Source organism: Diceros bicornis, chromosome 28, assembly GCF_020826845.1.
Source record: "Diceros bicornis minor isolate mBicDic1 chromosome 28, mDicBic1.mat.cur, whole genome shotgun sequence".
In the NCBI taxonomy this organism is placed as follows: Eukaryota; Metazoa; Chordata; class Mammalia; order Perissodactyla; family Rhinocerotidae; genus Diceros; species Diceros bicornis.
Window position 1 is genome coordinate 31835348 of NC_080767.1, and position 26728 is coordinate 31862075.

The 26728-nt window shown below is 40.9% G+C and overlaps 1 protein-coding gene across 6 annotated transcripts in view; it reads left to right on the top strand.

The window, feature by feature from the left end:
* The window catches only part of RABGAP1 (RAB GTPase activating protein 1), a 159525-nt gene that overhangs the window by 127582 nt on the left and 5215 nt on the right, over positions 1–26728 (top strand). For all 6 annotated transcript variants that reach the window (XM_058523986.1, XM_058523985.1, XM_058523983.1 and 3 more), the window contains 8 exons: positions 929–1054; positions 1663–1806; positions 3981–4022; positions 4277–4405; positions 18291–18383; positions 18806–18916; positions 25100–25204; positions 26089–26172. In XM_058523986.1, coding sequence (XP_058379969.1) covers positions 929–1054; positions 1663–1806; positions 3981–4022; positions 4277–4405; positions 18291–18383; positions 18806–18916; positions 25100–25204; positions 26089–26172 — 834 coding nt within the window. The remainder of the gene's footprint in view (positions 1–928; positions 1055–1662; positions 1807–3980; positions 4023–4276; positions 4406–18290; positions 18384–18805; positions 18917–25099; positions 25205–26088; positions 26173–26728) is intronic.

Consider the following 26728-nt stretch of genomic DNA (forward strand, 5'->3'; position numbering starts at 1 on the left):
CCTGGTCCTTTGTCCCAAATGCCCTTTCCTTTCCAATAATAATTTGCTATGCTATTCTCATTTATTACTTAATCTGATTTGCTCTTTAGCTCTGCTTTATTCCACTGATTTCTGTGCTTGGCTCACCTCCATCGTCTTGTTCCACAGAAGCTCGCCCACCTTCTTGACATTTTGAAGGCTTGCTACAGTCACACCAAGCCTTAAATAACATTCCCAGTGCTTTTTTTCTATTTTGAAAACTAGACATTTGCCAGGTTCTCCGGGAAATATTTTTCCATAAAGCTATGGAAGATGTAGGTATTATTATAAATGGGTAACATCTGTAAATAGAAGTGAAGTAGGATTTTTGTAGTATTTTAAGTATTACTGCGTTACTGTAGTACCTTAAACATTACTGCAAGCCTTAGAATATGTAAGGTTCTTCTGTAACTAGCCATGTTTTTAACAACAATGAGGAAAAAAAACATTTCTGCTAAATGAAATAGCAGCTAAGGAGGTAAATGATTTAACAAGGTCTCATGATTTGGAAACGATGAAACCTACACTTGTGTATCGGCCTCTTCCTAGTCAGTTCAATTCCTATACTCCTCACAAAACTTCTTCCTGGCTCCCTCAGGCAGACTCAGGCTTTCTTGTTCTTGTGTTCCCACTGATCTTTCTACCTAATTCATATTACAGTCATTGTGTACTCGTATGGGAGGCTTCTTGAGGACTGGAACAGTGTCTGACACAGAGTAGGCGTAGTTAAATATTTCTTGGTTGAGGGAATGAATGTTGTAAAACACAACTATAGGCCTGAGTTACTGCATACTGCTAAATTTCCTGATAGCCAGATAAGAGAGTAGAAGAATGGATTTAATACACTGAGAATACTTCTCTATACGTTTTGTGATTTTTCCCCCCCCTCCCCATTCCCTATCTGTTACAGATGCCTGAAGAACAGGCATTCAGTGTTCTGGTCAAGATCATGTTTGACTATGGTCTCAGGGAGCTTTTCAAGCAAAACTTTGAAGATTTGCATTGCAAATTTTACCAGTTGGAGCGCCTCATGCAGGTAAAAAAAGAAACCAGCTTGCATTTGCCAAACGAGAGTGCAGGACTGGGGAGAACTGGATTGATGAAATGGTGCCAAGGAGCAGTGGTGATTGTCTTAGCCATCCTGGGTTAAGGACGGATTTTATTTTTTTCATTTCTCACTATGTGATGAGGATGCTAAGATTAATAAGGTGTAAACCTCCTGAGTGTGAGCTGGGTTTTCAATCTCATAAACACTCAAAAGATCAGATGACTTTGTAGGGCCTTTAACACAGCAAACTGAGTCAAGAAATATTCGCCAAGGCTCTGAAGCTGACTGGTTAGGAATCTCATAACAAAAGTGAAACAAACTTTCCCAAACATTTCATGACTTGGAAAGAAGAACTGCCCTTCCAAATATTTGTCACCATTTGGGGATTCCTCCTTAGAGCTAGTTTGTGGACTGGAAAAGAGGGCTGAGTGCCAGTTTAATACCAGATGATAAGTGTTCTTCTGAGCACTTTGGAGGATTTAGGAAAACACAGGTATGTGACTTTTTTTGGACTATTCCTGTCAGATTTATGAACCTTCTGAGTGAGAGTTGAACAGCTGCATATGTGCCTAAAACTAATTAGTTTGCTATTTCAGGAATACATTCCTGACCTGTACAGCCACTTCCTGGATATAAGCCTTGAAGCACACATGTATGCCTCCCAGTGGTTTCTTACGCTTTTCACTGCAAAATTCCCTCTCTACATGGTCTTCCATATCATCGACCTGCTTTTATGTGAGGTATGTATCAGAGGCCACAGCACTTTGGCTTTTGTTTGCAGTGGCCTCCCTTTGTCAGCTCTGTCAAAACAGAATTTGTTCTTCTCAGTTATTTTATTTCAGTGCTGAAAAATCCAGGTTTAAGTGATTCTTCCTTGGGCCAAAGCTAATGATCACATTTTGTTGAACGTGCTTTCTGCCGGAAAAAAACCACATTAGACATTTGTATTAATGTTAGGCTTGGCTGTATTTATTGAAGAAACCCAAAATAACAGTGACTAAATAAAGGAGAGGTTTGTTTCTTTCTCCTGTAAAAGAAGTCAGAAGGTTGGCAGTAACCTGCCTTCCCAGAGCATGATTCTCATCCTTATGGCTGATTAGACTGCAGCCACCATATCTGTATTTAAGCTAGGAGGGTTAGGGGATGGGGGAGGGTGCATGCCCTCTTTTTAAAAGAGACTTGCTGGGGGCCGGCCCGGTGGCTTAACAGTTAAGTGCGCGTGCTCCGCTACTGGAGGCCCAGGTTTGGATCCCGGGCGCGCACAGACGCACCGCTTCTCTGGCCATGCTGAGGCCACGTCCCACATACAGCAACTAGAAGGATGTGCAACTATGACATGCAGCTGTCTACTGGGGCTTTGGGGGAAAAAAAAAGGAGGAGGATTGGCAATAGATGTTAGCTCAGAGCCGGTCTTCCTCAGCAAAAAGAAGAGGATTAGCATGGATGTTAGCTCAGGGCTGATCTTCCTCACAAAAAAAAAAAAAAGAGACTTGCTGGAAGTTCACCTGCATTTCCACTTACCTCTTGTTGGCCAGAAGTTAGGTACATGACCACACCTAGCTGCAGGAGAGATTTTTATTTTAAGCAGGGTAAGAATTTGCTAAAAATTGGAGGTCTATTACTAAAAGAAAAGAGACATTAAATAACAGTCTTTGCCACAGCATAGTTTGGGGTTTTGGGGGTGGGGGGGTGTGTGTGTAAGAAAAAAACAACTAATTCCAAAAATAAGATATGTTTATTATAGAAACTGTAAAAAATATATGCAGAAAGATTTTAAAATACTTCTAATCTATTGTCTAGAGGGTAACTACTTTTAATATTTTGGTGTACTATATTCTTTCAGCCTTATTTTGTGTTCTTATATGTGTGTGTATAATTTCTATATGCAGTAGCTTTTCTTCATTTGGAATATTATGTTATAATGTATGTTATGGTTCTATATGTATATATGTAAAAATATGATTGTGCTATATTTAATATTTGGTAACCTGTTTTTTCATTTCATATACTTGAACATCTTTAGACAGATACACATCTGTACCATCCTTCGTTTTGTTTAATTTTGCCGTATTCAAACCATATAAAAATTCATTAAAGAATTTGTACCTTCTACCGAGCTTAAAACATATAAGGAACATTATAAGAAAATAACATTACCAAATATACCATATTCTTACTTGCTGCCAAGTATGCCATTATTTGGATATCCCATAATTTATGTAACCAATTCCTAATCTCAGACCTTTAAATTATCTAGTTTTTCATTATTATGAACAACCGTTTGTTAAGTAGTTATAAAGGGCCCAGTGGCATGCTAAGTTATTCACATAAACTTTTCAACTAATTAGCTCAGAAAACCCTTGGGAGAATATTAGTTATGGAAACCGAGGCCCAGAAACTTAAATAGTTTAACTTGATCAACAAATGTTGGTGCCTCCCCTCATCTCTCCTTTGCCCCCATCACTCCCAGAATGGTTATGAAGAAAGGGAGATTGGAGGGAGCCCTGAGCAAATTCAGTTCTGGGATGTAGGGCTCATGGACGGAGTGATTGCTGTACTTAAAGTGGGGCAGCACAAAATAAAGGAAAAATCCACCAGGAGTTATTTCCTGATAGATCACAATTTTGTGAGTCTAATATTTTGGTTTGGAAGCATAGAATACTTTAGAAAAGTATTCTTTCTTGTTGATTGTGAGAACGGGGCTAGGAAACCTCTCTCAGAAAAATGGGAGACTGGGTCTACTTTAAGTGATTTTTCAGTGGTGGCTCTGTAATTTTTATTTTCCAAGATATTTCATTTTTTAATTTAATTAAAATTTTACAATTTCGCTAAAATTCTGGGGTATTCCGAGGATAAACAGCTTAATAGTCCAGATACAAACACTGAAAATGTTCTTTTGTGTTTTCTCTTTCAGGGAATAAGTGTTATTTTTAATGTCGCCCTTGGATTATTAAAGGTACATATTTATTCATAAGCTGAGTTATCTGGCTATTCTCTGTTCAGCGCTTGCAATATCTTGGTCTTAATCTCATTCTGAGCAGCCAGTATGCTCTAGCACTGTCCCTGACGGTGGATATGTGCAAGTGGTTTTGGCAAAGGCTAAGTACCTTCTGGACATTATAAAGGTGCTGGTATTATAAAACTCTTCTTGTGCATCTTCATAGCAAAGAATTTTTTCTATACATGGTTGTATTCTCTTCTTTCTTCAAGACTTCCAAGGATGACTTGCTACTGACAGACTTTGAAGGTGCGTTGAAGTTCTTCAGGGTTCAGCTTCCTAAGAGATATCGCTCGGAAGAAAACGCAAAAAAATTAATGGAATTAGCTTGCAACATGAAGGTAAAATAATTTTTGTTTTAATTTAGATTCTTTTGTTCAGTTAATGTCTCACTATTCCTAATTAAATATCAACATTTATAATACATAAATAATAATGTTTTCTTCTGTAGTGTATATATTTTTTTCAAATATTTTCATATATATTATATCTTAATCATTAAATCTCATTGCCTCCCCCAGCCTTTGAACTCTAGGAAAGCTATTGTTATCCCCATTTTGAAGACAAACCAAAACACAAAGTTGTTGTAGTCCCCTAGAGTCGTACAGCTAGTTAGCGGCAGAACTCAGATTTCATTATTTCTGCTGTGCTGTCCTGTAATTTTCAGTGTGTATTCTTATGGTCAGAAATTCCCTAAAATGAAACTAATAATACATAAAGGCAACCCATTCAATTTTATCACTTCCAATGGCATTTATGATTTGTACAATTTTTTAAGGTAAAATAATATAGGATCTTGTGTTCATGTTATAATCAAGTTTTGTTTTTAAAGAAGGAAAGTAATTGAGGGAGTTTAGTTTGGAATTTGGGGGTGGTGGCAAATGAGGGACAGAATAAATAGTTGTGTTCAGATTCTTAAAGGATACATAAAAGACTGACTGTCACATTTACTTTATGTGACTCCAGATGGTAGAACTGAGATTAGTATGTCAGGGCAGATGTGGTGGAGGAAAAGCTTCACTGTCTACTGAGTAGAGTACGGACTTGGAATCAGAAAGCTGAACTCAAATTTACTTCGCCTATTTAAGGTGCAATTTCCTCATCTGTAAAATAATATTGGACTTCTGGTTCTGATTATGTGTCAGACTGAGCTGACTCAGGCTACCCATCTTTAAACACTTGGACATGCTAAATAAAATATAACCCAAGAAATATTTACATACCTGGGTGAACTTGAAAGAAAAAAGAGAAATGTCCAGGTACCTAAAACAAAGTAGCTCAGAGCTAGTGTGTGTGAACAGAGAAAACAGTATCCCAAGGGAATATCAAACCATAGGCAGGTATTAGGGTTTTAATGCTCACATAGACATATGATGGGACTTTGGGCCTTCATGAGGTGGCTGAAACTGAAACCTCTGCGTAAAGTTAGGATCTTGGAATGGCTGCTGTGTTTGTGAAAGGGGGGATGCAAAAACTACCTGTTAGCCCAAGAAACAATAGAAATTACAGTATAAAATGAATGAGAGATTTTGAACTTCTGGAAATTAAAATAATCATTAAGATTATCATTCAGATTAGAATATTATATACTTCACAAGTGTTATGGATAACATTTAATGATATTTTACCATGTGCCAGGTACTGTAGTTAAGTGCTTTTATGTGTGAGGATTAGCTGTACAGTGCTTATCATAGTGCCTGGTAATTAGTAAGGGCTCAAGAAACGATGGCTACTACTATGATTATTTCCTCTCTGATTTTTCAAGCAGGCACCAAACACTTTTCAGTGCCATTTTCACGGATGATGGGTCTGTGCACAGAGCACAGAACCAAGTGAGCTCTGAGGTTCTTTGGGTCACTCTTTCCACCTCAGCCTGGCTCAGCACACAAGAGGATTGCTGCCTTTTATTTGCGTATGATTTCTTCCCCTCCAGAACCTGCTCCTTTCTCAGTGTCCCCATCTCATGGTACCTGCTTGCTCAGGCCAAAAACCTTGCTATCATCCTCAACTTCTCTTTGTGTCACACTCCACATCTTCATACTCCACATCCAAGCCCTATCATCAAAATATATCCTGAGTCTGATCACTTCCCGCCTGCCCTCTTCATCCCTAACACCCTACTCTAACCATCATCATCACTTCTCTTCTGGAATATTCCAGTAGACTCCTTGTTCTTCCTGTTTTCACAGTGGTTTCCTCCCAGGCTTTTCTTGATCCCGTCTCTCCCTTGCTTAAAACTGTCTAATAGCTTCTTATCTCAGAATAAAACTCAAGAGTTCTTGCCTTGGCTTACAAGGCCTGGCACCACCTGACCTCTGAGCACTTTTCTGACTTCATCTCTTACTACTTTTCCCCCTTACTCTTTCCACTACAGACACCCTGGCCTCCTTGCTGTACTCAAACATGCTGAGCACGTTTACTCCTCAGAACTTTGCACTGGCTGCTCTCTCTGCCTGTAATGTTCTCCTCCATTTCCACGTGGCTTCACTGTTGCCTCATTCAGTCTTAGGCTCAAATATCATGCCATCAGAAAGGCTTTCTCTAATTACAGTGTCTGAAATAGCAGCTCTCCCCAACCTTTTACACCCTTATCTCCTTACCCCGTCTTATTTTCCTCATATCCTGTATTGCTACTTAACGTTATTTTATGTTATTATCTCTCCCCGCCCCCCTCCCAACTGGAATTAAGCCTATAATAGAGGGGACTTTATCTCTTTTGTTTACTGCTCAATCCCCAGCACAAGCACAGGATCTGGCATATAGATATTGGCTGAATGAATGAATAAATGAATATGCTGTTGAGTTTCTACCAAGTGTTTTGGCTGGTAGAAAGAAGAGTTAATATGGATTTGGGCAAGGCTTAATAATAGCTTCCAGCCAAAGGTTTTACCTTTTGGGTTTTCATTAGCTTGAAGCGCTTTGATAATATATGGATCCTTTATTTCCATAGTCCAGATGGGAGGTATCTAATGTCTTTTGTTTGTTTGTTTGTTTTTTGCCTGTGCTTTCGAGGTGTTAAAGCAGACAAGGCTGCACAGCACACACATTTTGTGCTTAGATACGTAATTCCTTCCGGCCCTGGAGAACTCTGCGTGGCCAGGGTACACTTTGGATGATTCCCCTTATGTGCACATGGTTTCGGGTGAGAAAGATAGTAATTTTTCTTGAAATTGACTCACAGAATGGAAAGCCTACAGATTCACTGGGACATTAGAGAATGAGATTTTTCTGCTAAAAGGTGGGATATGGTGTGGACAGTTTAGTTATAATGATTAGTTGTACTCTGGCAGCTAGATTTAATACCAAAAAATATTAAGGATGATATAGACAATAGTTGGGCCAATTACTAGCAAAGAACCTCAGTCACAGTGATAATTTGCCAGCTCAAAAATAAGAAAACTCATTGGCAAGCTCGGTCATGAACGCTGTGTTATGTGGACCTCGTGCAGTGGTGCCTTCGTCAGCACGGAGAGTGCGTATGATCATCGGAGTTTGGAGACCCCTCTAGACATGGAAAAGGGGATTCTTGCTATGTGAATGGTGTGAAGACTAGCTTTTGAACTTTTTGGTGTAGGATTGAGAAAGGGAACATTTGCTCTGTAACTCAGTGAAATCCCATTCCATTATTTTTTAATTTTTTAAAAATTGTGGCTCGGTTTTCTCAGTTGTATTTCCTGCTTAAAGTGGGGATTGGGAATACTTTACCTCGCCTGCCAGTCCAGGAAACAAATACCTACTTTTGTTGTTGTCATTGTTGTGTTTTAACAATTATGCTGATGTAATTTCCAGTATTTGTATAGTTTGTATAAGGATCTCATTTCTTCCTCACAGTACCCTGTGAGGTTTGTTAGGCAAATCAGGTGTGGAAACTGAGGCTTACAGAAGTCAAGTGACTTACCCAGCTGGTCCTGGCTGGGCAGTGACAAGAGCCCTGGTGGAACTCAGGCTGTCCGATTCCACATTCCTAGTGCATTCCACTCTGTTGCACTGCCTCTTCTCATTGCAAAAGTGCAAAAGGAATTCAGTTTGGTGTGGCAATATCTGAAATGGCCACAAGGTGGGTGTGTTGCTCAAAAAGGTCTATATTCCTCTCTGCCCGTGGCCTGCCTTTTCTCTATAAATCTTTCTCTGTGTCTGTCTGTACTTGCCTCTCTTTACCTTTCTCTCTTTTCAGCTGTTTTACTTCTCCCTTTTTCCCTCCTTCTCCTTAGTTTATTATGAGACTGAGATATTTTTATCTCTCCCCGCTCCCCTCCCAACTTGAATTAAGCCTATAATTTAATAGGCTTAATAGAAATAGCCTATAATTTAATAGGCTTTAATAGAGATAATAATTTCTTGAGGAGTTTGAGATCCTCTACTCTCAATCTAAAATTTAACAACATACATCAAAACTCATTTAGCTTTCCGTTGAATTTCTCCCCTTTATGGGTCAGACCTGAAATAGAAAAATTGTTTCCATTTCTAATATAAGATCTAAAAGGAATTTCACTTTAAATAGACTGTTCCAGGAGATCATGAGTGGTCCTAGGAGTTGCACAACCCTTTCATACTCATAACTATGCCATGCATTGTCTTTAGAGGGGGGAAAATGGAAAAAAATTAATTCTTAGGCTGTTAAATTTTGAAGATATTTAAGAAATATGTGAGAGAAACTGTTTCTTTCTTTTTTTTTTGTAAGATCTTTTTTTTTTTTTATTGATGTTTTAATGGTTTCTAACATTGTGAAATTTTGGGTTGTACATTTTTGTTTGTCTATCACCATATAGATGACTCCCTTCACCCCTTGTGCCCACCCCTCACCCCCCACCCCCACCCCCACCCCCACTGCCCCTGGTAACCACAGTCCAGTTTTCTCTGTCCATGTGTTGGTTTATATTCCACATATGAGTGAGATCATACAGTGTTTGTCTTTCTCTTTCTGGCTTATTTCACTTAACATAATACGCTCCAGGCCCATCCATGTTGTTGCAAATGGGACGATTTTGTCTTTTTTTATGGCTGAGTAGTAGTCCATTGTATATATATACCACATTTTCTTAATCCAATCGTCTGTCGAGGGACACTTAGGTTGCTTCCACTTCTTGGCTATGGTGAATAATGCTGCAATGAACATAGGGGTGCATAAGCCTCTTTGGATTGTTGATTTCAGGTGCGTTGGATAGATTCCCAGTAGTGGGATGGCTGGATCATAGGGCATCTCTATTTTTAATTCTTTGAGGAATCTCCATACCGTTTTCCATAGAGGCTGCACCAATTTGCATTCCCACCAGCTGTGTATGAGGGTTCCTATTTCTCCACATCCTCTCCAACATTTGTTGTTTTTTGTCTTGGTGATTATAGCCATTCTAACAGGCGTGAGGTGGTATCTTAGTGTTGTTTTGATTTGCATTTCCCTGATGATTAGTGACGTTGAGCATCTTTTCATGTGCCTATTGACCATCTGTATATCTTCCTTGGAGAAGTGTCTGTTCATTTCCTCTGCCCATTTTTTGATCGGGTTGTTTGTTTTTTTGTTGTTCAATTGTGTGAGTTCTTTATATATTATGGAGATCAACCCCTTGTCTGATGTATGTTTTGCAAATATTCTCTCCCAGCTGGTCGGTTGTCTGTTCATCTTGATTCTGGTTTCATTTGTCTTATAAAAGCTCTTTAATCTGATAAAGTCCCACTTGTTTATTTTTTCTTTAGTTTCCCTAGTCTGGGTAGGCATGTCATCCGAAAAGATTCCTTTAAAACCAATGTCAAATAGTGTGTTGCCTATATTTTCTTCTATGAGTTTTATAGTTTCAGGTCTCACCTTCAGGTCTTTGATCCATTTTGAGTTAATTTTTGTGAATGGCGATAGCACATGGTCCACTTTCATTCTTTTGCATGTGGCTGTCCAGTTTTCCCAGCACCATTTATTGAAGAGACTTTCCTTTCTCCATTGCATGTTCTTAGCACCTTTGTCGAAAATTAGCTGTCCGTATATGTGTGGTTTTATTTCTGGGCTCTCAATTCTGTTCCATTGATCTGTGTGTCTGTTTTTGTACCAGTACCATGCTGTTTTGATTACTATTGCTTTGTAGTATGTTTTGAAGTCAGGGATTGTGATGCCTCCTGCTTTGTTCTTTTTCTTTAGGATTTCTTTAGCTATTCAGGGTCTTTTGTTGCCCCATATAAATTTTAGTATTCTTTTTTCTGTTTCTGTGAAGAATGTCATTGGGATTCTGATTGGGATTGCATTGAATCTGTAGATTGCTTTGGGTAATATAGACATTTTAACTATGTTTATTCTTCCAATCCACGTGCATGGGATATCTTTCCATTTCTTTATGTCATCATGGATTTCTTTTAATAATGTCTTGTAGTTCTCATTGTATAGGTCCTTCACCTCCTTGGTAAGATTTATTCCTAGGTATTTTATTCTTTTTGATGCAATCGTAAATGGTATTATCTTTTTGAGCTCTCTTTCTGTTAGTTCATTATTAGCATATAGAAATGCAACTGATTTTTGTAGATTGATTTTGTACCCTGCAACTTTGCTGTAGTTGTTGATTGTTTCTAATAGTTTGCCAACAGATTCTTTAGGGTTTTCTATATATACAATCATGTCATCTGCAAATAGTGAGAGTTTCACTTCTTCGTTACCTATTTGGATTCCCTTTATTCCTTTTTCTTGCCTAATTGCTCTGGCCAAAACCTCCAGTACTATGTTGAACAGGAGTGGTGAGAGTGGGCAGCCCTGCCTCGTTCCTGTTCTCAGAGGAATGGCTTTCAGTCTTTCCCCGTTGAGTATGATGTTGGCTGTGGGTTTGTCATATACGGCCTTTATTATGTTGAGGTACTTTCCTTCTATTCCCATTTTATTGAGAGTTTTTATCATAAATGAATGTTGTATCTTGTCAAATGCCTTCTCTGCGTCTATTGAGATGATCATGTGGTTTTTATTCTTTGTTTTGTTGATGTGATGTATCACGTTGATTGATTTGCGGATGTTGAACCATCCCTGCGTCTCTGGTATAAATCCCACTTGATCATGGTGTATGATCTTTTTAATGTATTGTTGTATTCGGTTTGCCAATATTTTGTTGAGGATTTTTGCATCAATGTTCATCAGCGATATTGGCCTGTAATTTTCTTTCTTTGTATTGTCTTTACCTGGTTTTGGTATCAGGGTGATGTTGGCCTCATAGAATGATTTAGGAAGTATTCCATCTTCCTCTATTTTTTGGACTAGTTTGAGAAGGATGGGTATTAAATCTTCTTTGAATGTTTGGTAAAATTCACTGGAGAAGCCATCTGGTCCTGGACTTTTATTTTTTGGGAGGTTTTTGATTACTATTTCAATCTCTTGTTATTGGTCTATTCAGATTCTCCATTTCTTCTTGGTTCAATTTTGGGAGGTTGTATAAGTCTAAGAATTTATCCATTTCTTCTAGATTGTCCAATTTGTTGGCATATAATTTCTCATAGTATTCTCTTATAATCCTCTGTATTTCCATGGTATCCGTTGTAATTTCTCCTCTTTCATTTCTAATTTTATTTACTTGAGCCTTAGAGAAACTGTTTCTTTATGTCTATACGGGATTTTAGAGAACAAGTCAAATATGTGAGGCTAGTTTAGAAGAATCAGGAACCATGCTAAAAGAGAAGGCTTGGTGGATTTCTTAGATCAAACCTGAAGACGACCCTTTTGCTGTAGAATCCTGCCTAAGGTGAAATGGAATTTCTGAACCATTGCTTTCTTGGAAATTGTTATTTCAAACATAAAGTGAATGCTCTAGATTTCAAATTACCTGAAAGAAAAGATATTACTACAAAAACCCAATAGCAATATCTCCAAATTAATGCAATCGTAACCATTTGCTATTTGGAGAAACAGAAAACTCTGTGGCACTTGGGAATATTTGCCCTCGGGATGTTTTTATTCATGAGCTAAAAATAACACTAGTTTGAACTTTATTCCCTGCTCAGATCATTTATGTAGTTGGTGTGGGTTAGGATTTTAAGCTTTATGATTGCAATGACTTCAGCAGGCTTGTTTCTTGATGTTTTCACAGAATCTTGCATAGTGTCTACACACAGTAAATTAATCCTTACAGTGACCATATGAGGTCATTTTACAGATGTGTACACTGAAGTTTAGAGAATTGAAGAAAACTCCCAAAGGATATGAAGTTAGTAAGTGATGGAGTTGTGATTAGATCCCAGAAATTTCAGACTCTCAAGTCAATGCTTATCATCATTGTGCTTTACTGGAAATGAGGGATTGAATAAATGGGACAGGAGCCACTGTACTGGTCCATTTTTGGTGATGTTTGTCATGTAATGATGGGTAACTCAGTCTCCGTGTCAGTGTTGAAACTTACTCTTTGTACACTGAGTTCCGTTTTCCTTACAAACAGACCAGACTATAGTTTTACTTCTTTGCTTGTTCCTACCTCTTAGAATTGGGTTTCATGAGGAAGCTTCTGAATGGGTGCTCTCTTTCTGTGCAGTGAACTCTAAATTTTGCTGGTTGTTGCAAGGGTAACAGTGGTCACTGCCTTCTCAATTTATTTTAATAAGATGGTCTCCCTTGGTCCTTATCTGTGTTTGAGTCCTCTGCTACTAATTTGCTTCTTGCATTTTAGAAAAATACTATGATGGTAGAACCAGAATACCTAATTCTCTTTAGTGATCTTTGAGGGAGTTTGAGTCTGAACTATTCGAACAAATTAAATAAAAAGGCTCAGAAATTAAATAGAATGTTGATTTGTTTCAAGTGGTTACGAGTACAGGCCTGGGAGTCCCACGGACCTTGGCTTTCCTCCTGGCTCTGCCTCTTCTGTGTGACCCGGGGGAGGGTGACACAGCAGGGTTGTGGAGAGAGAAATAAAGTGATACCTTTAAAGTAGCTGCTGCTCTTCTGATGGTCATCATCACCATCCCGCAAACACCAGTGGTCTTTTGGCCTGTCCTGTTTTGACCTCCTCTGCCCAGGCATCTACTTCCTTAAGTCAGTTCAAGTCCACAAACATTTATAGATTTTCTTATGCATCAAGAACTGTGCGCAGTTCTGATTACGCTGCAGAGATGGATAAGAAACAAGAATCACCCCAGGTTTGCATTCTTGTGCTGGCTTTGCCACTTAACAGACTGGGTCCTTGACTTTACACCAGTCATGTTACCTATCTAGGTCTCAGTTCCTCATCAGTAGAATGAGGGTGATAATCCCTGCTGTAACCATCTCAGAAAGTTGTTTTGAGGATTTAATAAAATAGTTGGTGTAGAGGTATCTTATTATCTTTAAAGTCCTATGTAACTCTCAGGTCCTATGTAAGTCAGTAACGGAACAGCGAAGTCCCTGCCCCAAGCATTCTAAAAAAGGAAGACGGACTTGTGTCAGATTTCGTTATTTAGCCATGAGGACTTTAGGATCAGGATCTCCTTAATGTACTAGACCTCTTCCTACTCGCCCACAAAACATACTTCAAGCCTGCCATGCAGAGCTACTAACATTCACCCCCTCACCTTCACTGGACTCCCTATGCCTCCAGGCCAGCAGGGATTCTGACCTCTGCAACAGTTTCTTAAGCCAAGCTTGGAAATCAGCCCCTGTTTCCTGTCAGCAGCCTATTTCTTTCTCTTCTGTGTTAAATGGACTTTGTTTAAATGGCTCATTATTTGCAGCACCTGTTCAGAGCATAGCTTTGTCTCTGCTTCAGGACAAGAATGCAGATAATATTAATAAGTAATAGCTACACTTTATTAAAAAGACCTCACTGTATGTCAGGCACTATTCTGAGCTCTTTATATGTTTTATATCATGTGATCCTCATAATACTAGTCCTCATGAGGACTGTTGGAATTTTCACAGATGGGGAACCTCAGGCTGAGATAAGGCAGCTTGCCCTTGGTCATACAGTAAGTCATCCGCAGAGCCAAGACTTGAGCCTTGCTCTGTCCACCTGCAAAGCCCAAGCTCTTAGTGGCAAGTGTACCACCTCACTCCCACTCAAGTCAGCAGCCACTCGCACTCTTTCTTCCTCTCTGTGGGCCTTGACCTCTCTGCCTATTCCAGAGGCAGGGACCAGCTTTCCCAGGACAAGTAGCACATGTTTTAAGAGAGAGCATTATTCAATTCCTGAGACAGATTAATGACAAGTGAGTGACCAAGGGAGAGGTGTTTTGGACTAATTTTGTACTTCTACCAAAATATCAAACTGGCATGTTCTACCTTCTAATTCAAGGTTTCTTAACTTGGGACTATGGATGGGGCTTAAGGAGCCCATGAGTCCTCTGAAATGGTATGTAGAATGTTTTATTGCTGCGGTGGGGGGGCAGTTGGCTTCTGTGTTATTTTGGGGGGACAGTGCTTTTTATGGGAACCATGGCTCTCAGGACACGTTCAAAGTGGTACTGTCCCTAACAGTATTAAGAACCATGTACTAATTGCAGTGGGGTATAAAATTGGGTTATCTAAATTACAAACTCAATCTTATCTCAAGAAATTACTAGGGTTTTTCCCCCCTTAAAGTACATTTAAACAGAACAAATTTCAAATTTAATCTTCTTTGAGGGCAAAAATACCTCTGTGTGTGAAGCTGTGATTGCCACGGCCTTATGATAGGAGTCAGCCAGCAGTGGGTGTGATTCAGAGCTCTGGGGCTAATACATAGCTTCCCTGCTTCCTGAATTCAATTAAAATGTTGTTGGTATAAGTAAGAGAAAAAATGAACCTTGGACTTGTAAGAGTGAGGACTGTATTCATTCAGTATTTTCATGCTTACTATGTGCCAAGCGTTAGGAATTTCACAGTGAATAAGAGTTCCTGCCCTTGTGGAGTTGGCATATTTTGATCTATATACATGTATATGCATTGTATCACTAATGCCCAGCAAAGAACACTCCACACAGTAGGGCTCAACTATTGGACAAATAAATGTCCCTGCATCCTTATTAGGTTAAAAGGAAGGCTTTTGGCTTTGATTTGTTCAACGTGTGATTACTAAGTCCCAATTATGCTCCAAGCATCGAGCTAGGCACTGAAGATAGGGTGGTAAGCAAAACAGATGTGGCCTGTTTCCCAGTGGGAAGACAGACAGTCAGGTAAGCACATAAATAAATAATTGTGAACTTGGACAGGTGCCATGGAGGACTTGACTTGATGCAATGAGAATATGTAACAAAAGACCTGGCCTGATAGGGGGAAGAGAGTGTCAGGGAAGGGTTGACTAAAGAAGTGATGTTGGAGCTCTGATCTGAAAGGTGAATGAGAGTGAACCAGGTGTGGGGTTGTCCAGGCACAGGGACCAGGCTTGCAGTAGACGTTCAGTTTGGCTGCCGTTTCCATTCAGAAGGAAGGTTGATGCAAAGAAGAGGGAGTCCTTATTATTAATTTAGCAAGCATTTCTGGGCACTCTCTGCGTGCCCACGGGGACAACGATGAGTGAGACACAGTTCTGACCTGGAGAAGGCGCTGGTAATGGGACAGGCAGGCCGAGAGGTGGTGGTTTTTCCTGGGTGCAGCCTAATAAGCACGCTTGAATTGCTGCTTTTGCTGCTGCTACCTCTTGGTTTCCCATTCAGGCGTCAGTCTTCTTCATGCGGTGTGTGCCTCAGAGGCAGCCTGAACTAGTTGGCTCTGGTCTGCAGTCACCCATGCTCCAAAAATCAGGATCAGTTACAAACCCATTATAAGCAGTGTTGTTTTTATTTATTGCTTGTGGTGGGGTTCGAGGGTAAGGCGTTTCAGGGATGGAGGGAGGAAGAGAAGGACGGAGAACAAGTGAGGCTGAGAAATGGGAAGGCGAGCCTGAGCTGGTAAAGAAGGCAGAACTCTGTACCAGCAAGCTTTGCAGAAGACAGTAGAGCTTTGTCTGTGTCCAGTCCTGAGGGGTGAGCCCTGAAGACTGATTCAGAAGCACAGTGGGACCATCATCTGGAGAAATGAGCAGAGCTCTGTCTTAGAGAAGCCCAGAATAATTATGAGAATTACTCTAAACAGCATTTATTTTGTTTCCTTAACTATAAAGATAATTCATGCTCAATATGGAAAACATGGGAGACATAAAGAAATGCCCATATCCTGTCACAAAAGTGTAAGAAGCAAATGAGATAATGTGTGTAAAGGCTCTAGCATTTGTCAGGTACTCATTATACATTAACTGCTGTTAGAAGGCTCAGGGAGAATCAACCTTTTTGTTCTGAGAATGAGGCATTTATAATAAGGGGAATGTAGAAGAAATCATTTTGTAATTAGCTTTTTAAAATGTATGTTTATGGGGGGAAAGGTTTAATTCTTCCTTATCTGAGCATGAGAATGAAAAGTTGAAGAATCCTGAAGATTTGTGAGAATGTTTTGTAGGATTTGGTATCAGTTCTTTTTTTTGTAAAGCACTAGAGGGAGCCTCATATCCACTGCCCTCCCTTGTCATTTACCCAGACTGACGCAAAGAGCACTGGGAGGAAGTGTTTGCTGCCCACAAGCCCCATTTATTTTCTTTTCCTCTACTATTGATCTGTTAGGATTGTGTATAAATTTAATGATGACACACATGTTTTATTTAGGTGCTTCTTTGTGAATCACTTAACATACACAATAAACGTTTACCTCAGCATTGGCCTTAAACCACAGAAAATCTGGGTTTAAAGATGTCACTCTCTAGCTTGTGGCCTCACTTCAAGTGTTTAATGGGCTTTATTCTGTAGACTGCAGCCAGGGCATAGTGGTGCGTTCTTGGCTGCCTCCCCTTAGACAGCAGCCAAACTCCAGGAATAAACTCTGATTGAGGCAGATCTGTAAACATCCCGATGAGGGCAGGTGTCCAGAGGAACACCAGGCAGCTTGAGTCAGACAGAAGGGGAATAATGGAACAGGGAATTGGAGACGCTGACACCAACATGCTGCAAACTTGGGCCTGTCCCATCCCCGTTCTGGGTCTCAGTTTCTTCATCTATCAAATAAGGAAGTTGGACTAGACTAGCTCTGAGATTCCTGATTACCTGAAACTGGGGACTGAAAGTCAGATTTACGAGTCAGAAGTGTAGTGCTGATTATTGAAGCTTTGGGAAGGGGTGAGCATTAACTTCGTAATCGTTCTTTAAGTTGGACATATATGTTTTATCACTTTTCTGTTTCTTATACTTCATAATTTTTAAAAATGTAGTTTAAGAAACGCCAGAGGGAATAGATTAACAGTTTAGAGGAAGGAATAAAACAAAAGACTAAGAGTTGCATCTTGAAAGGATGCCCTTGGTTATGGTTTAAATTGAAGAAAGAGAAGGGGCTTGGTAAAAGAGGGGAAAAACCTGTTAGGTAGAAGGAAAGCCAAGAGAATAAAGGGAGAAAAGATTTCCTAGAGGGAAGAGGAGTGGATTGGTCATGTTAAAGCATGAAAGTCAAGGAATTTTGAAGTCTAGTTGGAGAGAGGTAGGACCCACTGGATGGAGTAAAAAAGAAACCACTAGTGACCTTCAGGAGGGTACTTTCTATAGAGTAATCAGAGCAAAGCTTGATTTAGAGAGATTCAAGACAGAAGCCATGAAGCAGTGGAAGTGAAAGGTATAAACCCGTGGTTTGCAATGGTTGGTAAGAAAAAGCTTGAGAGAGAGGACAGTAGCTTGATGGGGTGAAAGAGCAGCTAAGCAGTGGTCAGCAGAAGTGTTGTTTTGAGGGCAGAGAGAAAGCAGCACAGAAGGAGCTAGTAGAGAGGAAATGTGACAGGTAGTAGGATAGTCAGGCGGTTACAGCTTGGACTTTGGATGGAGTCTAGCTGCCTGGGCTCAAATCCCAGATCTGCCAGTCCCTAACTGAGTGACCGTGATCAAGTTACATAACCTACTTGTACCTCAGTTAACTTCCTTATAAAATGAGGATGATAATACTGTACCTTGTAGAGGTGTCTTGAGGTCACAGATTTAAAACAGCAATGCTGGTATGTGCTAAATAAAATGGTGGATGAAGATGATGGTGATTAGGAACAGTAGGACCCAGGACCCTACCAAACTCAGGTAGGAAGGGCTATCTGTAAGGTGTTCATTCTAACTATTAGTAAAAACCTTAGGAACCAATTATCACCAACAGAATACTGGACACAGCTTATGCCCCATTTTGATGATTTTCTTCCAAAAATAGGAACACCACTTCCATAGTGACTAAGGATGCCCAGGTCAGCAAAGGTCTTGGTCTACAGTGCAGGCCCTGAAGTCCCCAACACTTTCTGATACTTTTAATTTGTGCTGTGGTTTATCCTACAGATTAGTCAGAAGAAGTTGAAAAAATATGAAAAAGAGTATCACACCATGAGGGAACAGCAGGCGCAACAAGAAGACCCCATCGAGCGATTTGAGGTTTGTTTGCTTATGGCCTAGGTGATGTGAAGAGCTTTCAGCCTTTCAGATAATTGTGCCTGCAGCTAGCTTCATTGAGTTCTTGTTAAAATTCAGTTCCACTATATCTAGGTTCAAGTTTCAGTTTGAGTTTGCAAATGAGAAACCAAGATCTGTTTTGCTTCAAACCAGCTGCCTAGTTGGTTGCAGTTCAGTGTTCTTTCATCACAGTTAATAAGCAGTAGTGCCTGACACAGTCACTTGAATCAGTTAAGTATTTCTCTGTGGAGATAGGAAATAAATTGTTGGTAGCACATTAAGACCAGACACATCTCCCATGTTTTCCATAAGACTCAGAAATTAGTTTTGAGGGTTAGTCCTGAGAAATTGTCATTTCCATTTGACATTTATGTGTCTGTAACTGGTTTCTTTCTACTTTTCAGCGGGAGAATAGGCGCCTACAAGAAGCTAACATGAGGTTGGAACAGGAAAACGATGACTTAGCCCATGAGCTGGTGACCAGCAAGATAGCACTGCGAAAGGACCTGGATAATGTAAGTGTAGCTCATCTGAAGGGACAGGTTCTGTTGAAACACTTGACTTCTCTCTGAAGTGAAATTCTTGAATTTTTGTGTTTGTTGTTCTAGTTAGTTACCTACAGAGTTTCCCTCTCATGATACAACTCGCTCCATCAGTATTACTTCCCTCCTTTCCTTCTGGGATTATCGATTATCTCATTAAACTCTCCTTACCACATTCTTCTCTCATCATACACGCAGTCCTTGAACTCCTTTCCAAACATTGTTTGATTGAGAGACCTTTTGGATAATTTTTATGCTGTCACAATTGGCAGTAGCATTTAATCATTACAATTTCCTTAACTTCCCCTAAGACTGGGAAGAGATTTTGTTATCTTGCATATCATGTGCCTGTTGAGTAAGCATTGCCACTTGTGATCAAGCTCATTGCCTCAGCAGCTTGCAGTTTCATCAGTACTTTCTATTGGCAGATGTTCTGTTTTCCCTTGCTTCTCCTAATCTTAAAACGTTTGAGATGATGGCTTTCCTGGCAGGGTGTTTGTCCATTTTCTATACTACAAGCTTCCCTTAGAAGAATGTAGTCTCTCATTCATAGTTTAGGTCAGAGGTTGGCAAGCTTTTCTGTAGAGGGGTAGATCGTAAATATTTTAGGCTTTGTGGGCCATATGGTCTCTCTTGCAGCTATGTAACTCTGCCATTGGTGCAGAAGTCGTCATAGACAATAAGTAAACGAATGAGCATGGCTGTGTTCCAATAAAACTTTATTGACAAGAATAGGTGGCAGGCTGGGTTTGGTGCATGGACCAAATTTGCCAACACCTGACTTAGATTTCCCTGTCAGGCTCCTAAGGTTATTTTTCTGCTCCTGGATTTCCTAAGGTTCCAGAGATAGGCTCAAAACACCCTCAGAGGGTTTACAGGGGACTTAACATGATATATTCAACCCCATAGGATCTATCGTAAGGTCCTTGGCATCCACCAAACGTGTATGAAAATATTGTGTACTATATTTTTTTGGAAGTCTTTGCTTTCATTAGATTCTCAAAGTGGTTCATACATTAGATGAAGAGAGAGTGCTGGCAGTATCTACCAGTTCTTATTACTTCTCTTTAGAAAGAGAATAATGGAGTAAAAAAAAAAAATTTTTTTTTGAACAGACCTGGATTCTAATACAAGCTATTCTAGTTTCAAGTAGAGTAAAATGTGGGGCAGTAGAATAATAGCTGTGTCCCAGGATAAAGTGAGAATTACATGATTTGGTGTATGTGAAAAGCACCACCAAAAAAAAAAAAAACCAAAAACAGACACAGGCAGTGTTAGTTCTCTCTCTGTGTCTGCCTGTCAGCTACAGATAGCTGCAGGTAACTGGAAGGGCTCCTTTTTCCAATTTTTGCAGGGAGGGTGTTTCAAGGTTATTAGCCTTCAGTAACCGGAACCTGGAGATCTCACTGCTTTTTGGTTTACCACAGTCTGCCCATCAAGTTTGAGTTTCCTCCCTAAGGTGCAGATTCCCAGCATACCCTCTGTTCTTTGTAGAAGTGCTACGTGAATCTTTCCCTCACCGTTGAGGCATTTCTGCCAAGTGAGTGGAGGGAGCAGCTGTACATTGAGCAGGGGCTCCTGAAGCAGAGCTACCCTGTACACTTAAGATGGCTCTCATAGCAGCTATAGATCATGCAGAAAGGAGATGAAAAAGAAAAAGAAAAGAAAATGGATCCTAGACAGGAGCTTTGTGTTCTACAATGAAATTATATTGAGAGGCAGCTTAAGCTAAAATTCCAAGTGGATTTTTAGTTTGAGCTCTTCCATTCTCCAGTCTGCCAGGCCCAGTAATAACACTGATGTTCCACTAGTTTAAGGTGGATCATAGACTTCTCATGTTCTTGAAGCCTGCCCCTAATTAGTGCAAACCTTTTTTCAAGTTGTCTTATCCTGACACAGTGGTCAAAGAACTAGGTTACATTCCTGATATCAGAAGTGAGAAACAATAAAAATAACATAAATTCCCATTTACTGCTGATCTATGTGACAGGCACTGTGATAAGCACTTTGCTAAACTCTAATATCTCTTATCCGTACCTCAGCTTTGTAAGAACAATAACATGAGACCCATTTATGGATGAGGATTTCTTTTTAACAATCATGAAGCTTGAGACTCAGAGAGATCAAAGCTCCCAGGAAGAAGCAGAGCCAGGAAGCTAACCCAGGCCCACCTAACTGGAATGTCTAGGCTTTTTCTACACAGCCACACTGTCTCCAAAATAAATATGGAACAAGAAGCTATGATTTGATGTCAAAACTACACCAAAAACATGAGTTGAGGAGGACCAGTGATACTGACACAGAACAGAGAACGTTTCTTGAGCACTTGCCGAGTACTAGGCACTACACTAAGTGCTCTGTATTTATTATTTTATCAAACCCTCAAAACAATCTCTATTGTGTTGGAATATAATTATGATCCCCTATTGTATTGGAATATAATTATGATCCCCATTTTACTGATGAGGAAACTGAGGCCAAAAGCAGTTGAATATCTTACACAGGTCACACTGCTAGTCAGTGGCAGAGCCCTCAGATTGAAACCCACGTGGCCTGACTCCAGTGCTTACACTCCTAACTTGACTTGGAGGAACAAGGTCCCTGTTGTCTTTAGGGCACAGGAGTATCAAACTGGGGTCCCGTCCTTCAGCCATCAACAGTGCTGAGAAGACAGACCTTTTCCCACACTAAACTTCAAGTGCCTTTCTGAGTTAGTCTTCTCTCATTTCTTTTGAATCATGACTGAAAAGCAACTAGGTTCTGAAGTGCGGGATGTTGGGTCCTCTCACCTTTTTCTGACTTTAGGGACTCAGTCAGGTTTTTGAAAGAACTTCATTCCTTTCAACTCTTCCCTTTTTGCATCCCAGAGAAGACACTGGTATGTGGCTTATAGGCCTTCAGGAACCCTCTTTGTATTTCCAGTTGATTTTACATCACTTTTGTTATTCTTCACCTGTCACTTTCGTTACTCGTTATACAGCAGCTATGGAGAAATTCTTGGTCAGCCACCGAGTCCCTAGGTGACCCCACCCAAGCTTTCTCCTCTGTGAAAAGGGATAATGCCCACACCTGACATTGGTGCTGAAGGCTGAGAGGGAACGTATGCAAGGCGCATGGCACAGGGCTGATGGAACCATACCTGACTCCCCTCGGGCGTGGTTGCTGCCTACATAAAGACAGTGTAATGTGAGAGTGCAGGGAACAGACTTAGGAGCCCACCTGCTGGGATTGGAATTGTGGCTCCACTACACACTGGTTCTGTGACGTTGAGCAGGATTGTTGCTAAACTTTCCCCCATTGAATTACTTTGGCCTCTTTATCAAAAATCAATTGATTGTATATGTATGGATCTCCTCAATCTGTATCTGCTGCATTGATCTATATGTCTGTCCTTATACCTGCACCACACTGTCTTAATTACTGTAGCTTTACAGTCTTAAAATCAGATCATGTGAGTGCTCCAACTTTGTTGTTGTTTTTAAAGTCATTTGCATGTCTATATAAATACTAGAATCAGTTTGTCAACTTCTGGAAATAAAAGTCTTCTGAGATTTTGAGTGGGGTTGCATTGAATCCATAAGTCAATTTGGGGAGAATTAACATCTGAACAATAATTGAACCTTCCAATCCAAGAATGTTGTAATTTTCATTTATTTAGGTCTTTTTCAATATCAACATTGTTTTTTAGTTTTCAGTTTATAAGACTTGCACGTATTTTAATCTACTGTAAAGGGTATTGTTTTCTTGCTATTTGTTCTCTTTTTGTTGTATTTGCTTTTTCTTTCTCCTCCTTTTCTGCCTTCTTTGGTTTAATTGGGTATTTTCATGATTTCATTTTATCTCCTCTATTGCCTTTTTAGCTGTTCTGGAGCTCTCTCATCTCCAGAGCTCTGCTTCACAGCTTCCAGCCACCTCAGCATCTCTGACCACCTAACTCTGCCTCCTTAACCCTTTGAAGCATGCTGTTTGGAACCCCTCACCCTGCTCCTTGGTCTAGAATGTACCTCTAGGCAGAAACCCAGGACGGTAGTAGGACTCACCTTGTTTGTTTTCTTTCTCCAGGAACCACAGTTCTACGTTTATTGTTTCCAATGTCTGAAAACTGTGGTTTTATATATTTTGTCCAGTTTTTTGTTTACAATGGGAGGGTAAATCTGGTCCCTGTTAGTCCCTCATGACCAGAAGTGGAAGTCTGTTATTATCACCAGATGTTCTCTCCTCATATGCTTATGTAAATAGAATGGTTGTGCAGTGAGTGTGGTTCCAGTAGAGGACCCTAGTTTGGTCAGGCCAGTAGCCTCTGTGCACCTTCCTGTTGGCACAGAGTTGAGAGTCAGCTCTTGGAGTGATGGCACAAATGCTGGGCTTAATGTCAGGCGACCTGGTTTCACATTCCCGCTGTGCTACATAGAGCTTGGGGAAATCACCTCCCCACCTAACTTTTTAATAAGTTGGGGAGTCAGGGTGGCCAGGGAAGATTCTTGAGTTAGAAGACCTAGTTCATGACCTGGCTATCCCATACTTTTTAGAATCAGTCCTAGTATTAATCATTATCGACCATGGTAGTGATGATGAGTAAATGAGAGAATAGATATGTGCCACAGTCTCCAAAGTACTGCTTAGAAGACGTTAACCAAGTCCAAGGGAGAGAAGGGAGAGGTACAGGCACACCCTGGGGATACTGCAGGTTCAGTTCCAGACCACCACAATAAAATGAACACTCAGTGACGCAGATGCTGCCAATAAAGCAAGTCACACAAATTTTTTGGTTTCCCAGTGGGTATAAAAGTTACATTTATGCTGTAGTGTAGTTTGTTAAATGTGCAATAGCGTTATGTCTAAAAAAACAATGTACATACCTTAATTAAAAAATACTTTGTTGCAAAACAATGCTAACCATCCTCTGAGCCTTCAGCGAGTTGTAATCTTTTTGCTGGTGGAGGGTCTTGTAAAAAATCTGCCAAGCACAATAAAGCGAGGTGCATAAATCAGAATCTTTAACAGGACCTCATTCTCCTTACTACTTATTTCCTCTGTTTGATTCAAATCTCCCTTTTGATTGGGGCTTCTTGGGTTTGAGCTATAAAAGGAAATGATAAACTACTCACCAGAAAGGACAGGCCTACCTCTAGGACCCCATTTAATTGCATGTGTGTGCAGTTTGCCAGTAATTAATGGCCTTTTGAGTTTGCATATGATGCCATTCTCAGTTCTCCATCTAAGGCCCCAGCCCTCTGGAACCTGTTCCTCCCAAAGAAGAGATAACGTCAGAGGAAATGTGCTGTAGTGGAAAGTGCCAGGGCTCAGACACACCGCTTTAGCTGACATCAGAAATGCTGTTGAATTTCAGGGAAACCACCATCCATTGTCAAAGGAGGTTGTATATAAGGAGCCGGCGGAGACCCTCTATGTCTAGTACTCTGTACCTAGGAGCTCTGCCCCATTTCCTTGACCGCCCTCTAACATGCTACAGTCGCTCATTCTTCGGTTATCTTTGCAATGCCCAGTGTTAGGGACTCTTACGTCAGGCCCAGGTGTATCATTTTCACTTGGACCCTCAGGTCTGCCCACCAGACCTTTGCATGCTTTAGGAAAAAACTAGGGTAGAGGACAGCCATTTCAGATGATAAAAAGAATGCCAGGAATGGGGTGGCCTCCTTTATCAGGTGACGACGAGAGCAAAATGCATAACTTATTTGATGAAGCAGAGGAAATACTGAGAGTTTGGAGGAAGAAAACCAGAATTTATTCTTATTATTAATGATAATGACAGCTACCTTTTACTGAGTGTTTACTATATGTTAGGCACTATGCTGAGTCCTTTCCATGCCTTGTCCCCCAGATGAAGAGCATGAAGCTCAGAGAGGTTCTCAGTGATTTGTCCAAGTGGCACATGGTCAAGGAACCATGGGAGGTGAGCCCAGGCCGTCTGATGCTGAAGGCTGAGCTGCTAACCACTGCCCTGCACTGCCTCTATGCAAGAGACTGGGCCAGGCACTTCTGCATGAGTCTAGTCTCAGGGTGACCTTGGGTATATCATTTTACCTCTCTGGATCACAGTTTCCCCATCATCTTAAAATGAGATTGTGCTGGGTAATTCAGACCCTTTCCACTTCTCAATTCTTGTTCTGTAACAGCGTCTCTTAAATGTTTCAGGCTGAGGAAAAGGCAGATGCACTGAATAAGGAGCTGCTTATGACCAAACAGAAGTTGATTGATGCAGAAGAAGAGAAAAGACGGCTGGAAGAAGAGTCTGCTCAGGTAAGGGGAGCTTCACCCCTCCCACATTCTTTGTGTCTTGCAAATGCTTTCGAGTTGGGAGTTCAGCTGCTGCCTTCCTGTTGGCACTGGAGAACCAGGAGCCGGCTGGCTTCAGTTTCTCTCCAAAAGCCTTTTTTATTTACTGTGTAAAGCATAATGGTTCTTAATAATTAAAGCGTAGGAGGAGACAGTGGACAAAGCCCATCCTTCATTGGGGCAGGAGAAATTCCCATGTGTCAGCATCTGAGTGTGACAAACAGAAGGGTTAGCATTTCTGCAGAGAGAAAGCAGACGTCATACTAACATCTGGCTCTTCCCCTACCTGCCCACTGACATCTCCCCCAACGAGCAGACTCTGGAAGGCTTGTCTTGAGCCAGCTCTCCACAGTCACTGCGAGCACAGACCTGCAGCCATGGGAAGAGCTTTGGGTGCTGCGTGCCCTGGAGCAAGCCCCTTCTTGCCCCCGTGGTTCTCCATAACAGTGACAGCCTCCAGTCTCAGTCAGGACTGCCTGAGGGAGAGCTGCATCAACCCTGAGGTCCTAGAGAAGTGGCAGCCTCTGATGACCTCTTCTACCTGCGTTCGCTCGGCTCGGGTCCATAGGTCGGGTGGCACTGGCAGGGAGGAACTTCAGCAGACGCTCCAGTCTGAAATGGGGTTGAAAGTCTGAAACTTCTCAGAAGTTTCAACTGTTTTCTCCCTCTCCTGGCATCCAGAACAGGGATTAGTACTGCCGAGGGTGTGGGAAGAAGGTAGGTGGATTAGGACCCTTCCAGAGTTAGGTCAGGCACTTTTTGGAAAGCCCAGCATGAAGCAGTTACTGCCAGAGCTTCCTTTATATTTCCCTTAAAACATTCACTCTTGCTTTTTTAAATGTATGCAGTTAAAAGAAATGTGTCGTCGGGAACTCGACAAGGCAGAATCTGAGATTAAAAAAAACAGTTCTATCATCGGTGACTACAAGCAGGTGGGTCCGCACATCCTGGAGCTGGGTCGTGTACTCTGGAAACCCTGCCTGCCTGGATGAAGTGTATCCCCTTCACACCCATATACTCCCTGGCTCTGCCCCTGTACTGACAAGTTCCTTCCCTTCACTGGACAATTTACCTCACTGATTCTCAACTGTAAAATAAGGGAAATAATCACTCTTGGGGGGAACATTGTGAGGATTCCATGAGATCATGTTTGTAGAGCACCTGGCATAGTGCCCAGCATGTAAGTAGGCATTTAATAAATGAAGACCACACTATGTTCTTGGGAGCATTTCAGATTCAGAATCGTGGCCTTATGTTCATGTATGGTCGTGTGATGTAGAGCCAGTTTTCTCCCTGGCTGGTTGAGTTTTAAGAACATAACTGAATCAGTCTTGTTCCTTCCTACACTGGAATCTCTTGCTGCCTCATGAGTCTGGCAAGTGTTTATAAACTGTTGGCCATCGAGCGTGGCACTGATGCGTTCCTGCACATCCCAGGCCAATGGATGCAGACATGGCACAGCCAGAGGAACTTCTGTGCATCCGTCAA